General features: G+C 46.0%; 1 protein-coding gene across 1 annotated transcript in view; it reads right to left on the bottom strand.

The window, feature by feature from the left end:
• DNMT1 (DNA methyltransferase 1) overlaps positions 1–18034 on the bottom strand; it is a 51589-nt gene that overhangs the window by 6479 nt on the left and 27076 nt on the right. The window contains exons 16-28 of the mRNA XM_079958650.1: positions 15030–15127; positions 14267–14414; positions 12022–12137; positions 11175–11379; positions 9515–9648; positions 9110–9283; positions 8386–8607; positions 5937–6129; positions 5359–5449; positions 3141–3275; positions 2662–2944; positions 877–1018; positions 237–403 (exon numbers count right to left, since the gene is read on the bottom strand). Coding sequence (XP_079814776.1) covers positions 237–403; positions 877–1018; positions 2662–2944; positions 3141–3275; positions 5359–5449; positions 5937–6129; positions 8386–8607; positions 9110–9283; positions 9515–9648; positions 11175–11379; positions 12022–12137; positions 14267–14414; positions 15030–15127 — 2108 coding nt within the window. The remainder of the gene's footprint in view (positions 1–236; positions 404–876; positions 1019–2661; positions 2945–3140; positions 3276–5358; positions 5450–5936; positions 6130–8385; positions 8608–9109; positions 9284–9514; positions 9649–11174; positions 11380–12021; positions 12138–14266; positions 14415–15029; positions 15128–18034) is intronic.

The raw sequence follows: 18034 nt of genomic DNA, 5'->3' as shown, positions 1-18034 counted from the left end.
GGATAAGGTACTAAAAATAATCAGTGTTCAGCGTGATTCTAGACATGCTGATGCTGAAGAAAGTTTAGGAGCATAGCCTTAAGTCCAACAATGGATGGCAGAGGAGAGCCTTTGTCAGGGGATCCTTGAAAGCTGAACTCTAGCCGGGTTCTGTTTTTTTGTCTTTAAAGGCACCCCAAACATACATGCACACACCATGAAACTGCCAACAGTTAAGTTTGAAAGACGGCCGTTACCTTGTGATATTGCTAACAAACTTCTTATCGTCCACCACCACACTGAGCTGGCAGGCTCGGGGAGCAAAGACATGCAGAGGTTCAGGGAACATGGGAAGCTTCTCTCCTGGGGCTGCAGCCAGCACAATTGCTCTCCTGCGTGTTTGGGCCACACCATACTGACCAGCCTGGAAGGGAGGAAGATTAAAACACACACGTTAATGCTGAGGAAGAACAAAAGCTGCAAACTTGCCTAAAAACTTGTCGTTTTGAATTTATTGCCTTGCCTTGCATTATTCAATCAAGTTTGCCACAATCTACAGCTAGCACCAGTTCACCACCTGAAAACAATTCCAAGCTAAAAAAGCATCTACCTAGCTTGGAGTTCCGTATCTGGTGGTAACCCTCCAGATTCTAGAGGGCCACACAGGTTTCCCACCTGTGCTCTAAACTCTCTCTCTCAAAACTATTGATGCAACCCAAGAATTGGCATACTGGGGGGAGGGAGCTCAGCAAAACCACCTAACAGCTCTCACTTTTCATGGCATTCTGGTTCGACTCCAGATCTAAGAGGAATCTTTCTCCTTCTGAGAGCCTGCAGAGGACACACTCACTGTGACACGTCCCCTGTTCTGACAGAGAGGCTGCCCAACTAACATACCTGCAGAACCCCAAAAGTGCACTGGTATCCCATCCGGACAAGGCAGCGCAGGGTGAGCTTTAACACCATTGAGCGCTTGAAGGAGACAAAGTTCCTCACATTCTCAAGCAGGAAGAACCTCGGCCTGTAGTAGTCACAGTAGCTGGAGAACAAGAAGGGTCATAGGGGTTCAGTTGTGGGCTCTTTTCCCCTCTCCAACAGCAGACAGGTTTCCTCAGCAACACTAGGATAGGGGGGCAAGTCCCAGCCCAACCACCTCACCCACTCTCCCAGTACAGCCTCAGGTCTTACAAGGGTTCCGGCCACTGAGGGACAGAACATTCACCCATTCCATGCATACTTATTCATAAAGTGAACACACTGCAGTAAGGAGGAACAATAAAAGCATTTTATGGTGCTCTGGGGCATTCAAAGCGCTTCAAGCATACCTTACACGCATACCTTACCTAAGGCGGTTTGATAAGATTCCTGTATTGGAGGGCCATTGGATGAGAGAGTGGCTTGCCTTAGCAAATCCATAGCAGAAATGAAATTCAAACTGGGACCTTCCCAGTTCAAAGCAGAGTCTCACCACTATGTCACATTGGCTTAACGGGTGTGTACTCTGCTTCTCCCTTGATCAGAGCACAGATGAGGGATCCTAAAATGAAATTATTGCACAGCTTCTCTCGGCCTCCCACAAATCTACCTGTGATCTCAAATTCCCAAGCCACCTTTCATTTGTTCTTGAGGAAAGCTTCCCCTTACACAAGGTGTACAGTGGGTGCATTTCAAAGTTCAGGCTGTAATTGTGCAAATTTGAACAAACTGCATAATTTCTCTTCATTTTAATGGAAACAATAATTCAGGTTTTTCTAGTTATGTGAAGGGGGAAGGAGATATGAAGCCATCCAGTCACTGGAAATGCTGGTAACAGGAGCAAGGAACCTGTGGCCCTCCCCTCCAGGTGTTGCTGGACTACACCTCCCAACATCCCTGATCACAGGCCATGTTGACTGGGGTTGTTGGGAGTGGGAGTCCAACACCATGGGGGGGGGGCACAGGGTCTCCACCCACACTACCTGCTTTGGTTTCATTTACACTTGCAAGGCCTAGAAATGTGCCTCCTCACCTTCACCTCCAGCTTAAAAAAAAAGAAGACACAGAGATTTTCCAGGAAAGCTGAACTCTGTAGTCACTGTCACGGTCCATGTTCTATCCTCCTGTGGAACTACAACACATACACAACCCTGATTCAGCTTTTTAGAATGGTCTACACTGACTGGCGGGATGCGGGTGGCACTGTGGGTTAAACCACAGAGCCTAGGAGTTGCCGATCAGAAGGTCGGGGGTTCGAATCCCCGTGACGGGGTGAGCTCCCATTGTTCAGTCCCTGCTACTGCCAACGTAGCAGTTCGAAAGCACGTCAAAGTGCAAGTAGATAAATAGGTACCACTCCGGCAGGAAGGTAAACGGTGTTTCCATGCGCTGCTCTGGTTCGCCAGAAGTGGCTTAGTCATGCTGGCCACATGACCAGCTGTACGCTGGCTCCCTTGGCCAATAAAGCAAGATGAGCGCCGCAACCCCAGAGTCGGCCATGACTGGACCTAATGGTCAGGGGTCCCTTTACCTTTACCCTGACTGGCAATGGCTCCCTAGGGTTTCACATTGGGTGGGGGGACATTCCCAGTCTACCTGGAGGCATTGGGGACTGAACCTACAATCTTCTGCATTTGAAGCATGTGATCTACTGCTGAGTAATGGTTTCCCCCTAGAACTTATATTGCTGATTAAGCCACTGTCAACCTGAGGAAGGAGACCACCAGAGAGTTCTTGAACTTTGAATAGGTGCGCGAATTGAAGCGGTTCATCCCACTGAAGCCTTGGCAAGGTGGTCCACCGCACAGCATCTCCACGTCTCCCTTTTGTGGCAGCTTCTGACCCAAGGAGTTGGTCTTCTCCCCAGACATGACCAGCTTGAGCAGGACATTGCAGTCCTCCGTGAACACTGTGGTGCCAGGATTGTTCAGGCGGAAGGCCTGTGCTGCTGGTTCCCACATCTCGATGGCCCACAGAGTCTCTGAGACTGCTGCCATTGGGAAAAGAAACCAAAAGAGGAAAAAGAGCTTTACACTGCACGCCTCACTTCCAAAGCCGGGTGGCAGGGTACAAAATTCTCCCCCCCCCCCCCCCGCAAACAAAACTGAATCTACCACTGGCTCCATCATCTTGGCTGCTAATCCTGCACTTCCTAGCCTTCCAATGGCTTTTTTAAATGGCCTTGCCTGCTTGGTGGAACCCTTCTGACAAGCCTCCACAGCCAGAGAAGACATCCAGGCTGCGCAACTTTGATGGCTTAATCTCAGCAGTTTCAATTTCACTCTGCTCCGTTGCTCCTGAAGATTTCCCTTTGCTTTTACCTGTGTCAAAAACAGAACAAAACTGGGGTGAGAGGGTGTTCAAAACTTGGTCACAGCTGGCACTCTGATCCCACAGGGTGCAGGACAGGACTTGGACTTTTAAGGCCCCCTTAAGAGCAGTTTCAGAAAGTGATACACTGCAATGCAAGGGAGATTTTCAAGAAGTATAAGAGGCTTTTGAAGGCCAGCTGCTGGCTTTCCATAGGGGGCTAGGACACTGTACCTTCACCTCCCTCACCACCATGCAAAAGGCAAGGGGGGGGAGCCTCTCGTGGTTTTCCTTTATTTTATTCATGCATGCAAATGTACTGAGAGGAGGAATGAAGAGGCAGTTTGGGCAGCAGAACAAAAGGGAATGGGCGCCCTACTTTAAGCTACCAGGGGAGGGATGCTATCTTTTAAAAATGACCCCTGCTGCAGTGAATGCTGCAGCGAAGAAAGGTTCAAGCCCACTCTCTGATCTATTAATTTGCTACTTGCAGGAAGCTTTTCATGCAGGGGAGCATCAAAAAGAAGATCCCTCCCTGCCTCCTCATTCCTCCCCTCATTACATTCACATGCGTATCCAGCTTCCCTGGATAACTTACACACATTTGAGCAGCCCATCTAGTTCAGCATCCTCTTCTCAGTGGCCAACCAGATGCCTCTGGGTAGCCCACAATGAAAGCCTCTATTGCCCATTCGCTGGGTGGACTTGGGGCTTTCCCACATGATCAGATATGGGCCCCCAACTACATTTCCCTTTTAGGGTGTTATTATCCCTCGGAGAGGGGACGCAGGTGGCGCTGTGGGTTAAAGCCTCAGTGCCTAGGACTTGCCGATCGAAAGGTCGGCGGTTCGAATCCCTGCGGCGGGGTGCGCTCCTGCTGCTCGGTCCCAGCGCCTGCCAACCTAGCAGTTCGAAAGCACCTCCGGGTGCAAGTAGATAAATAGGGACCGCTTACCAGCGGGAAGGTAAACGGCGTTTCCGTGTGCGGCTCTGGCTCTGGCTCTAGCCAGAGCAGCGATGTCACGCTGGCCACGTGACCCGGAAGTGTCTCCGGACAGCGCTGGCCCCTGGCCTCTTGAGTGAGATGGGCGCACAACCCCAGAGTCTGTCAAGACTGGCCCGTACGGGCAGGGGTACCTTTACCTTTACCTTATCCCTCGGAGACAGTAGTGCTATTTCTTAGACAAGCTGCTGGAATATTTGGCAACTGGTGGGAGGGAGAGCGGAAGCCTACTGTGAGTGGCTCCCCCACCCTTCAGAAAACCCCGCTATAGATTAGGCTTTCGTGCAGTTATGCAAAATGAGAGTAAGGAACGGGGTGTCCTGTGTGTTCATTTAACAATACATTAAAAGAACACAGGAAACTGCCTTCAGCCACTGGGACTGGAAATAACTCTCCAGAGTTACTACCACTGGATCTAACCCTGGTGTCTGCAAAACTAGGACTGAAATATATAGCGCTAGAGTCATCCCAGATGCTTGAGGACAGAGCAGCTCCCCTCAGCAGTCAAGGGGGGGGGTTGGTTCCATGCCCTGCAAAGCTCTTTGTGCCTCCACATGGATTAGCACAATCATGCAAGCCATCAGTTATGAGAAATGGGTGAAATTCAATGCTAGTCCTACTCCAAGTACACCTAACAAAATTAACAAACATAACTAAGTTAGGTTCATTAATTTAAATAAGTCTACTCAGAGTAGGACTTGGTTGAACTCCACCCAACGTTGTAGTGTCTAACATGAGTTGCTAAAATCATTTTTCTGTCTGCAGAATTACTGGATTAATTCGGAATTTTGATTCTCTCCCCTCACCCCCAGCCTGCCTCCCTGCAGGGCAGCATTCACACAGCCTTCCTTTCCCCTTCCAAATGCCTGAGGGAAGAATTCAGCACTCTTCAGCCTTCCAAGTGGAACAATCCCCTGCTCTCCTCCCCTGCATGCTGTTTTTGAGGTTATCCTGACCCCCCAGGAGGGGAAGGGGGAAGTCTTTGCACAGCCTGCCACTGGCAGGACTAATTAGTCGAATCCCGCCCTGAGAGTGGGCTGGGCTCAAACACCAGTCTGACGGAGGCAGTTATGTACTGATTAAGCACCCACCTTTCCCTTTCCCTTTCCCTTTCCCTTTATTTCCAGAGCTACGGGCATGATATGGTGGGTCTTCAAAGCTCTTCGTTTTTGCATTATATGCCTAGAAAACAAAAACATAAATAAAAATAAACTTAACACTAAACATTTTGGCCTTCAGGCTAGCCCAGACCAAGCACAAAACTTTTCTGAAAGTTCCTTGGTCTCCCAAGTACATGGCTGGGACACATGGACAGAGTGGAAAATTAATACTTTAGACCACAGGCTCCAGCCCACCATAAAACAGCTGCCTCAGGTAGTGGATTCTGGATGCCAGGCAGCAGCCCCGCCTGACCCAAGGGGCGCATCCTACTAAGTGCTTCTCCTGCCCAGGTCCCTCCTTATCATAAATGGGGCTTACACGGGGGAAATGTGCCAGTGAATTGGTCTTCATGTTCATTAGTGCATGTTTGGGGTGGGGATGGATTTTGCATCTCTGACCCCAAAATGCCGTGAGCCACTAAGGGCTTTAGTAGCCTTTGGCTACCAGCTGGCATGTAGAGAATGCATCAATGCCTGCACAAGTCAAACTGTGCCATGGGAAAGGTCACCTCTAGGAAGTAGAAGCGATCAGAGCCACTGGCAGAATAGTCCTGGATGTTTTCTGTCAAATCTTCCCCATACACCACCGTGCAGCGGCCCTGCACGTCTTTGAACTCGACGGTGGCCTCTTCATCGCTCCAATATAGTAAATTGATGTCTGCATGGTAGCTGGCTTTCACGGACTTATGGGTGTTCTCTGGCCTGGAAAAACAGCAGCACAGAGAAGTATTTTCTTCTGGGAAGAGAGCAGGCCCAAACAACAAAACATGCAACATGAAATAAATGATGCTTCCTCAGCCATGTCACTTTCAGAGGTTTTTTTCCCATTGCCCTGGTATTTGAAGGCAGTCTTACCTGCCTTCAGTTCTGCCATCCACATTTTGTCTGGGTGTTGATTTGGTCACTTCACTCCTCTGTCCCAAGTGCATGGAACCCGTGGCCCTTCAGATGCTCTTAGGACTACAAACAACTTCCATAATCCTACCTGGCCACTGGCCATGCTGATGGGGCTGAGACTGAAGGGAGTTGGGCATTCCCTGCACTGCTTTTTCTTCCATTATTTGTTGTCCGCCCCATAAAATAAATAGAAACACTGAACACACTGGATATCGGGTTACAAACACTTGTACTATTAAATTCTGTTTGATGACCAAGCTCTCAAATATTGAATAATGGTGTTTTTCATTTTAATGTACTCAGTAAGGAGCCAAGCTAGAAATGATGGAGCAGCCACATCTGACCAATCATGTCTCTGTCTTCTGCATGAATAAAGCAGGGTAGGCAGAAGAGTATTTTTCTTGATCAATGGTTTCAAGAAGCTAAACAGGCCCACAAGCCCAGCTCCAATACTAGGAATGAGTCAGGCTGAGAGAAAGGTTGTTGCACTTCTAATTGTGCTTTGAAAACATGTTTATTCTGGAAGGCCTGCAATGACTCATTTTTGCATATGCAGATTTGATCTTAGGCAGTTTCGGATTTTACTGTATTGACTTTATAGTAATATCTGTAAGCGGCCATATGAGATATTTACTTTTGAGAATGGGGTAGCAGACACTCCACCCACATGCTGCTTTTTACATGAACAAAATCATAGCCTAGTGTGGGCCTAACTTTTGCCATTTCAGATGTTTCTCAATGTTGGTTCAGCTACTTTATCTTAGAAGGCACTTTAGAACTATGTATTTTACTTGCTACTGCTGTTTTTTAAAAAATAATTTTTATTAAAGATTTTCATGAACTACAAAACAGCTGCACTTAAGAGTTCAAAAATAAAGGTTTTACTTAAATTGGATAACACTGGTCTCTTCCACCCTTCCACGTTCAGTTCAAACACTTTGCAGAAATACATTTCGGTGTTTTCTTCTCTGGTGTGCCAGCCAGTCATTTTTCTAAGTTGAGGATTTCTCCCTCAGTCCCATGCTGCCCGTGTACATCTTCCTTAGTCACCATTTTGTTACCAGGATGCAGGGACTTCCCACAGGACACCTGCCTCCTGACATCTATCAACACCATCACCATAACCAATCGCCATGGAAAAAATCCTCAAGCCTTCTTCCAACCATTTGTTCTCTCAAAACTTCCTTTATGAGGTCTGCTCCCTACGTCTCATGTCCAAAGGGGTTAGTGTGTTAGAAGACCTGGGTTCAAATCTTCACTCTACCATGAAACTCACTGGGTGACCTTGGGTCAGTCACTCACTCTCAACCTCATCTACCTCACAGGGTTTTGTGACGATAAAAGTGGGACGATAACCATGTATGCCACCTTGAGCTCCTTGGAGGAAAAGTGGGCTGTAGAAGGAAGGAAGGAAGGAAGGAAGGAAGGAAGGAAGGAAGGAAGGAAGGAAGGACCCCTCTTTATAACTGTAAGCTGCCCTCTGTTTGCTAGTCCTCAATAAAGACTACTCTACACTCCCCTATGTAGGGCACATACATCCTAACCCCACTGACCTGCTATACAGTGGAGGAGGAGGAGGAGGGAGCCTAAGTAGAAGAGACACAAAGTGTGTCCACGTTATTGACGCAAACAGAGGATCCCCCCCGCCCCGCTAACAGCAGCTTCAATGAGCAGGAATTTTCATCAAGACCACAATAAGGGGGAAAGAGCTAAGTTGCTCCTCCCTGCCTGCTGCAATCCTCATTCAGCAACTGATCTTAGCATTTTTAAAAATAACACGTTAAAATACAAAGATGCTTTTGGTTGTGGCCATTTGGTCCTGAATCCAAACATTGCTCCTTCTCCTGAACAGCAAGTTACCAGGATCATATATCTTTGTTTTGCTTTGCGGGGGGGAAGGTTACCTCATGGGCAATTCTGAATGCAAGGTCTTTGCGCCCAGGAAGACACGAAGTTTCCCATTTAGGGATATGCATATGGAAGATGCCTTCTGTATCCCCAATTCACAAACGAAGTTTATTTTTCCATCTTGCTGGTAAAGCCATCCTGGTTGCTGTTTACCTGTAAAGTTTGTATACACGCAGCTTGATTTCTGCTTCGTTGGGCCTGCCGTTGCTGCGAATATTGCAGTAGATTGCCTTGATTCGGCCGATGCGATACGGCTCAGGTGCATCCTGGTTGCTGCCTTTGATATATTCAGAATACTTGCGGTAATGCTCAGGATGCAGTTCCTCGTCTACTGCCTCCTTTTTCTGCCGCTTGATAGGGCTGGCAAGCCTCAGGCTGGGGAGAGGGGAGAAAATGGGAATGAAATAAAAACCAGGGCAATCAATGAGCGACACAAAGTCAAAGTTTCTGCAAATAGGAGGAGAGTGACTTCAAACTGGTATAAGTGTGGGCAGACAAATGGGCACAAAATTTTGTGGCCTGCACAATAATTATCGTTGATTGGTTTGCAAGGCTCTGCTGAGGACTCTTGACTGATCAATAATATTTAGAAGGCTGCCCTGAAGATCTGCAATGTAACTGCATTTCTTTCTTAATTCTTTAACTCCCACAACTGTATCCCACGAGTTTCCTTCCCTTTTAGTGACCCTTTTCTTCTGCTGTTGATGTTTAAATGACGTTTTAAGATGTGATATTCTGAAAAATAAACATTTTTAAATGCGTTGGGCTGGTATGAATCAATTTGGATTTTTGATTCCTGCATTATCAACAAAGGAGCCAGCCCTATACTAAGCAATCCCTTCTCTTGCTCCACCCAGAAGCCAGTTCAAAGACCAACCTGAACAGGAAGGCATCTGGAAGGAGGAAGACTCCATCTCCCACCCGATACTGCACTCCATTTTTCACTGCCATGCTGTAGAACATTTTCCCTTCCAACTCCTCCTGGGGCTCCAAGACTTTGGGGATTTCCTTCTGCCTCACCTCGTCCAAACTTGCGCAGCTCATGCAGAACCTGGGAGGAAAGCAGATGGATACTTGGATTAGACTGAGTGGCGTGGGGTAGACACCAACAAACCCTCACCTTCTAGCGCTAGATTAATGGGACAACGGAAACAGTTTGGAGCCAAACCAATGCCATAAAGTTCTATCGCACCTAAGGCTACACATCCATGCCTTCTACCCCACTTTCAATATTTTCCAGCTACACCTCCCCTGCCAAAGCCTTCTAGTCTGGTGCACTAACTTGTATTTGTTGTCTTCAGGAGGCAGAGTCTTTGGCGGAGTCTCAAACCTGGCATACTCTTGATCATACCACATTTGGTAGAAATATGTTCTGCCATCATCTTCCACCATTTTGATCTCTGTATCAAGCCCTCCCTATGGGAAGAAGATTTTGGAAGTTGAGGGGTGGGGAGGAGAGAGATGAAAGCAAGCAGATTATCTAAGCAGAACAAGAATGGCCACTATGATTTCAGCATGTGCACATGGCACCCAAACACACGCAGAAGCCACAAAAGCCCAAGTTCAGTTTGTCTGAGGAATTCCTGGCTGTAGGATGTTCTGAATGGCAACACATGGACCAGATACAAAAAGAAAATGTGCTGCAATAGTTATGGTGGGGGAGAGATGAGAGTCATGCCCAAGGTGTCCCTATGAAGCTGGAAGTAAAAATAAAATAAGAAATGCCACAACAGATGCTGGCAGAAGCGGAAAGAAAAATGTTTGGGGGTGGGACAACCTATGCTTCAAGACCACCTTGCAAGGAGACTGCACATAAAGTCACAGCTCCTACTGGAATTATCAGGTGACTTGATCCTTCCAGTGTCTTAGAAAAAGCTGGTGCTTTGCCTGGCCCAGACCCCTGACATGGGGCCCCCGGCAGCCCTCCTGCAGCCAGCAGCCTAATCTGACTATGGTGGGAACCTCTTTACAACCTTACCCCATATATGCCCACTCTACTGCTTTATCTGCAGAACTGGCACTTTTACAAATGCCACAGGATGTTCATTTGGCACTTGCAGGAAACTGATGTTTCCGCAGGGAAGAATCTATGCCCTTGAACTCCCTGCCCTTTGACATTAGGCAGCCACTTGGGCTGCATTCTTTTTGGCACCGGCTAAAGCCTTTTGTGTTTAGTTAGACAAGCCTGTGAAGATATGCAAATGTGACATTTTAGCATGTGGTTTTCTTTTAAAATGCTTATTTTGTACCTGCTGATATTACTTATATCTTGTAATTTTCTTTTGGCTAGTTTGTATTTAAGTCTGATTCTTACTGATACAGTGGTACCTCAGGTTACTTAATTCGTTCCGGAGGTCCATTCTTAACCTGAAACTATTCTTAACCTGAAGACCACTTTAGCTAATGAGGCCTCCTGCTGCTGTCGCGCCGCCGGAACACGATTTCTGTTCTCATCCTGAAGGAAAGTTCTTAACCTGAGGTAATATTTCTGGGTTAGCAGAGTCTGTAACCTGAAGCGTATATAACCTGAAGCGTATGTAACCTTAGGTACATACCACTGTAATTTGAATGTATGTTTTATTTTATATACACTGCTTAGGGACTGTTTTAGAATTAAGAATTATACCAATTCCACTAAATATAAAGTGTGTGTGTGTGTGTGTATACACATACATCCCCCACCCCTTACAGTTACCTAACTTCTTCCTATGTTACTCCTCATGAGAAGGCAAAGGCAGCTCTGGCATGGTGCTGTGACCAACCTAAGTAGCTGCCATGGGCCGCTGCAGTGCTGCCTCCCAAAAGCTGGAGCCAGGCGCAAGATAAGAACAAGACATAGTGGAGAACTGTGAGCGTATTAGCCTGGCCCCTCATCTCCAGAGGGAGACAGTGGTGCCACCCTTCCATCTAAGCTGCCAGAGCAGTGGAATTCCTCAACATACCTCCAGGGACCAGTTCTCTGAGGGAGCCTTGTAAAGGACATTGACTTTGCCGTGAATGTAAGTCAGCTGCATGTCTTCGCACTCGTCCACCAAGAAAAGTTCCAGCGGATCAGAGGTTGCTCCCAGAACGGTGTCAGTGCCACGGCAAAACCAGTGGGCATGGAACATCGGCCCAGTGCTGGCATCTTCCCACATGGCAGTGACTCTGGGAGAAGGAACAAAGATGAGCTTCAAACTGGAAACCAAGGCAAAGACATCACCCCCCCCCCTCGGAAAAAGATGTTTTGTCTGAAGCGCTCCCAGAAAAGGTGGCCTAGCTGAGAATGCATCAAAAAACACGTGGGGCAGGCAAGAGGACTTTACCTATAGCTCTGTGCAAGTCAAAGGGTTAGAAAGGCTTCAAAGAACATCAGCAATTCTTATGAACTCTGTAAGTAGGCCAGTAGACCCCTTTATACTGAAGACTGGGGGTGGGGGGAGAACTAAGGCTGGGAGAGAGCAGACTGCATAGGGCCACTTGAAAAGTTTACAGCTGAGGCCGTCTTTCAACCTAGGGCTTCCTAGTTCACAGCTCAGCCCCCTAACCATTACATTGCAACAGCTTACAAAAGAAGCCTATACTGCAGTGGGCTCAGAATAATTCATACCAGTAAATGCAATCCCCCTTCCATGGCTTCTCTCTTTCTAACATGCTTGGTAATAAAATACATACATATTGTATACACCCTAATAAGCAACTTGCCACTATCCCTAAATACAGTTTCTGGGTAGCCTTTGTCCAAGTTACATGACAGGACGGAAGGTTGAGTCCAAGCCCAGCCCCTACACCACCAACATGACAGCACACCTTGCCAAGTAAAGAGGTTTTGTGGGGTCATCCGGGCTGACAGAGACACAGTCACCAATTTGCAGGGCCTCTGAATCAATGCACACCTTCTGGTAGAAATCCTTTTTGCCGTCAATCTGCAGACAGAAAGAGAGTGGTGTCAATGAGACGGCAAGACAAGAAAAGCACCAGTGCTGGGGTCTTGAAGACTACATAAGCACACTGACACCCACCTTGCTTGCTGTCATCACATCTCAGAGCTCCCTCTGCCTTGGCAGAAGGGATTAGAGCAGTGGTTCCCAATCAGCTAATTACTGAGGACCCCCTATTTTTCAAGCCATGGACCCCTACTTCTGAATATTTTGATAACTCTATGGAAATTAACTCTGCAAAGCAATTTTTTGAACAAAATGTGGGATACTCCCTAAAAAGCAAAGGATTTTCAGTATACTAAAACCAGAATAAGGCTGAGCAATATCTGGCTTTCAACATCATGATATATCAGCAGCTAAACATCATGATATTCTGATATATCAAGATGTCTGAAATTGGAGATGAGGCGTGGGGATCAGATGGGTGAGGGAAGGAGAGGAAGTGGAGTCCCCTCCACCACATGGTTTGAGTGGGAGGGGGTAGGGGTGCTGCTGCTTTCCTGCTGAGAAAAGCTGCTCTGCCTGAGTGCCAGGGGAAGGCAGTGCCACGGTGCCTTGGAGTGAGGGTGACCAGCTGCCCTGTTCTCCGTCAGCACCCTGAAATCAGCTGCCCTGTTCTCCGTCAGCGTGAGGAGAAGGCAGCTCAGATCAGCAGCGTTATCAGCTGAGATCATTGTGCAATATTGGTGGTGCCTTGAAACTGGCTGCCCTGCTCTCCCTTGTGCAAGGAGCAATATATTACTGTGTATTGCTGGGTCAAAATCATTATCACGGTGTGATTTCAAAACTGCTTTTGGCCAATATATTGAAAAATTGCACAGCGCTAAAACTGAACATAAAATTTGTGATATTACCATGCAAAAATGACAAAAATTTGGTTGGGGCAGGCAAGGGATGGGGCCACGGACCTGCTGGGTGCATTCCATAGACCCCCAGGGGTCCCTGGACCCCTAATTGGTAACCAATGGATTAGAGGATGTTGCCTGGCCACAACTGCACCAGGAACCAAAGCATCTGGCTGGCAGTGTGTAGAACTGCTGCCTTCTTTAGGTCTCTGCATAGCTTGGATTTAATTTCTTTTCATTTTCTGTTAAGCATGTCTCAAACTCTCATGGTTGCAAAAAAGAAATTGTTTCAGCTTCCTTTAATTAGTTTGTGCTTTAATGTTTTTTGTTTCTGAACTGTCTAGAGAATGATTGTTATGGGTTGGTTGGTTGGTTGGTTGGTTGGAGACGAGATACGCTAGGCATCGTCCAATATTTAAAGGATATCTAAAGCATGTGACATTCATCACATCAAAGATGGAGCAAGCTTGTTTTCTCCTGCTCTGTAAGGTACGACTTGAACCAATGGCTTCAAATTACAAGAAACTCTGGCTAAATATCAGGAAGGAAGAACTTTCTGACAGTAAGAGCTGTTTGACTGTGGAACGGACTCTCCTTCCTTGGAGGTTTTTAAGCAGAGGTTGACTGGCATCTGCATTGCAGGGGTTGGAGTAGATGATCCAACTCTCTAATTTTATGATTCTATTAAAAAAATGTAGCAAGTATTTTTTAAAAAAGACAAAAGATGTGTCTAAACCACAAATGATAGGGCACCCAGGAATATCAGGCCCATAATGTGGACACCTACTGACTGGGCATCTAGCAATGCACCACAACATTGTTTTACACCAGAGTTAGCCAATGTGGGGCACAAGGAGAAGGGGACGACAGAGGATGAGATGGCTGGATAGTGTTATAGAAGCGAGCAACATGAATTTGACAAAAGGCGTGCTCTGGTCCATGGGGTCACAAAGAGTCTGACACGACTAAATGACTAAACGACAACAGCAGCCAACATGGTACCCTCCAGCTGTTGCAGGTGTCCATCACCCTTTAGCCCCAGCTAGCATGGCTTATTGTCAGGGATAATGGAAGATTTAGTCCTGCAACATCTGGAGTGCAACCTGCTGGGTATCCCCAAATGACACAGTGAAGTGCAATACACAACAAGAATGCAAAGGGTGAAGTCAAGGGATCTCTGCATCCCCGCCCCCCAAACTTGGATGCGAGACACCAAGCTAATCCCTTTTCCAACTGCTTGAACTGCCTTTTCCTGTGCAGGCATTATACCTTGACAGGCTCTCCCACCCAGGAAATTCGGCTCTTGCTTTGCTTCTTCTTCCTTCCTTGCAGCATTTTTTTGGGCGAGGGCACTTCAGGGATGTTATCATCCACTTCCTCATCTTCATCAGCTTCTTTTACGGCCAGATTGGGACATCTAAAACCAATTTTTAAAAAAATACAATGTGCAGCTGAGAAATGGAGGCCTAATTTGGCACAGACATGCACACACACTCCCCTCCCCGCAAACCCCTCAATTCGGCAATGTGTTCATTTTGCAAGCAGATTTCTCAACTGAGATATTATACCAACAGTACAAACATGTTTTGTTTTACATAATCCTGGCTAATTTAGTTTGCCTGAATCATCTCATTTCTACAGTGCTTTACAATACTTTGATACTGAGCAGCATTAAATCCAGCCCTTATTGCTGCAGAGAAGAGTTTGAAGATGGGACTAACGATGCAATTGCTCAGAGACAGAAAGCAAGGCAATTAAAAAAAAATCCTCAACTCATAACTGTTCAATTCACATTGATTCTAAATCCATATAGCCATGTCAGGATTCAACAGTTCCTCACATATCTTGACCAGAGATGTGATAAGTTGTGTGGTGGGTGGTTTATTTCAATAAGAGTAGTAACACAACAATGTGCATTATATAAACCTGAGTACATGTATAAGTTTTCAACTGTTGGGTCGGCAAAAATGGACACAGGTGGATGAATCTCTTGCCCAAGCTTGCAGTCCTTCAAGGCGGAGGTCATAATTACCTTCTCATTATGCAGGCCTGTTTTGACTTCCCAGTGCCACCAAACTTAATCATATCCTGGCAAGCTTTGCATTTGCCACACTCTGGCTGCTGGCAAACCTGGAAAGAGGAAAAAAAGGAAGGAAGGAAGGAAGAAGGAGCCGAGACAACATATGCATATGGCCCAACACCTGCCAGGAGACAAGTATCCAAACAAGGGTAGTTCACAAGGAAACTGTGGATGGGTAAGCAGAATGGGCAGGTGTATCCCAAGCCAAGACAGGCTCCACTGTGAAGAAGACTCAGCAAACTCTTAGGAAACAGTAAGATGCTGACCCAGCTTCCATTGGTGGCAATTCCTAACAGGCCTCTAAACAAAGCAGTCTCTAAAACAAATCACAGCCTTTAAATAACATAAAGGACGGTAGCCCAGGAAAGGGAGGGAACTACCCATGATAAATGTTTTGGACTACAACTCCCATGAGCCCCAGCCAATTCCATGGGAGCTACAGTGCAAAATATCTGGAGTGTGCTAGGTTGGCAAAGGCTATGAGAGAGAGACAGACAGACAGAGACAGAGAGACGGAATGAATTTGTGGAAAATGTTAAGAAGTTTCTTCCCTTAAACTTTATATACAGTTTTCCCATGGCAGCCTGCCTTGTAACCCTAGTTACTATCATTTCACACCAGGAGGATAAAAACATTCATGTTTTCTTAAGACTTTTAAGAATTACTGGGGTTTTTTAAATTTGGGCATTTTTTTTACAGTACATTTGAGTGGATTGCTACTGCTTAAGTTCGTTGTGTAAGGACATATGCTTTATTTTATTTCTCTCAACCCTCTGCCAATGTAGCTTTTGCTGTTTTTCACTAGTTTGTTAACCATCTCAGGAATGTGTAGGATAGAAATTGTGCAAATGAGTTCTGAAAATACGGGTCATATTAAATAGGGTTGCCACCCATCCCTTAAAAAATGGGATTGTCTTGTTTTCGGGGCACAGAGTCCCCTGTCCCGTCTGGCACCCTATTTGTCCCATTTTTGAAGTCATAAAAACAAAATTGGCATTTGTGAGCTCACCCAAACTTGCTTGTCTCATGCAACCAGATTTGCTAGGTGCTCAGGAAACTGAGCCCTCCCTCCCCTCCAAAACCAGCTAATTGGCGCTCCAGGGTGGCCAACAGTGGAGCAGCAGCCTTTTCAAAGGGGAGAGAAAGAGTGTGGTTGTCGGAGGCAAGGAGGCAGCCTATAGCTGAACCTGAGTGTTTTGTTTAGTTTTGCTTGCAAGATGAAGCACGTGGCCAGGCATTTGGGGAAGGGGGCTTTCTTTGTTTTGATCCACTACCTTTTTAATATAACAATTCTGTCCCAGAAGCAGCAGCTCTGGAGCATCTGCATACGAGTGATCACTGATCAGGTGTCCTCTATTAATCCTGCCAATTAATTATTTTTGAAAGATGCTTCCTGCACCCTTCTCACACATAGAACTAAATGCATATTTTAATGATGGCACATGCCACCTACAATTATTAGAACTGGTTGCAGGTTTTTTAAAAGCCATTTTTTCAGTACTTCTTAGATCCCTGTATTGCAGACCAACCTTGTTACTCCTGATATAAAAATGCAGGGGGACTGGCAAAATCAGTAGAACTTATAGTGACTTTCTTCTAGGGCTGGGCAAATACTGAAACTCCAAATGGTGACCTGCTCAGGGAAGCCATTCCTGTCTGTTGGCCCAAGACATTTTGCTACCTGAAAAAGAACAGTGGTCTAGCAATCAAGCCTCCTTTCCAGAGGACTCTGGGGATTATATCTCTGGGAGAGCAATAGAGGGTCTCAAAACAAACAAGGATTCTTTGGGGGACGGAAAGAAGAAACAGTTCTGACAAGGGAAGATTGGCAATTAAAATTAATGGAATATGCAGAAATGGTGAAACTCACCAGAAGAATAAAAAATCAAGACAAGAGACTTTTAAAAACAGACTGGGGAAATATTATTGAGTATTTGTAAACAAATTAAAACATTTGCAGGACTGATATAAGCACGTGCAGTAAGAGAGAATTAAGGGGGAAATAAGGAAAAATTTGTAAATATATTTGAATCAGATATACAGTAATAAAAAGATATGAAATAAAGAACCACAGAAAGGAGGGGAGGGAAGTCAAGGGGAAGAAAGATTTTTTTTTCTTGTTAAAATATTTGTGAAAGCTGAAAATGGAAAATAAAATGATTTTTAAACAGGATTCTTTGTGGAACTCCACAACTGTTAGTGGCTTTAAATGATGCTTTAGTTAAGATTCCTGCATTGCGGGGGGTTGGACTAGATGACCCTCAAGGGTCCCTTCCAACCCTACAATTCTATGTTTCTATGAATTCTTTTAAAAATGCTTCAGGTATGTGACAAGAAACCTCTAGTGGTAGGATGAACTTGTCTGACTAGGATGTGTGTGTGTGTGTGTGTGTGTGTGTGTGGCAGAAATTCAGTGGTTGGGGAGGATGTGAGTCATTGAAATTAATGTGCATTGCTAACTTAGATCCATAAATTTCATTGGGTCCACTCTATGAGTATGACCAGCACTGGAAACAATCCACTGTAATGGATTGCTTTGAAACAATTTCATTCTGCACCAGGTGAAGTACTTTTTAGTCCACCAACTCCCCTCCCACAACCTGTCCCTTATTTTGCCCAACCAAAGGTGGCAACCCCATATTTAAAGAGCTCCACATTGCCCTGCAGAGAAGGATGACTAACTTCCTGTGTCACGTGACCACAGGTGCTTTGGGGTCTGCTTCAGGTTGCTTCATGCTTCCTCTGGTGGAGCAGAAAAGTAATAGCAGGTAATCAGAGAGCTCTGCTCCCACTCAGTGTTTGAAGCTCCCATTGTTCTAGGCACATTTTGCAACAGGGAATTTCATTAGTGCAAGCCGTTTCTGAGCTCTGGGCGCAGTACTGCACCTAAGATTTCAGATTAAAACTGCAGAGTGGAAGGAAAGGAGGAGCTTTTTCTGCCTCTCCACTTCCAGCTA

Source organism: Podarcis cretensis, assembly GCF_951804945.1.
Source record: "Podarcis cretensis genome assembly, chromosome: 17".
Taxonomy (NCBI): Eukaryota; Metazoa; Chordata; class Lepidosauria; order Squamata; family Lacertidae; genus Podarcis; species Podarcis cretensis.
This window is presented reverse-complemented; position numbering and strand designations above follow the sequence as displayed.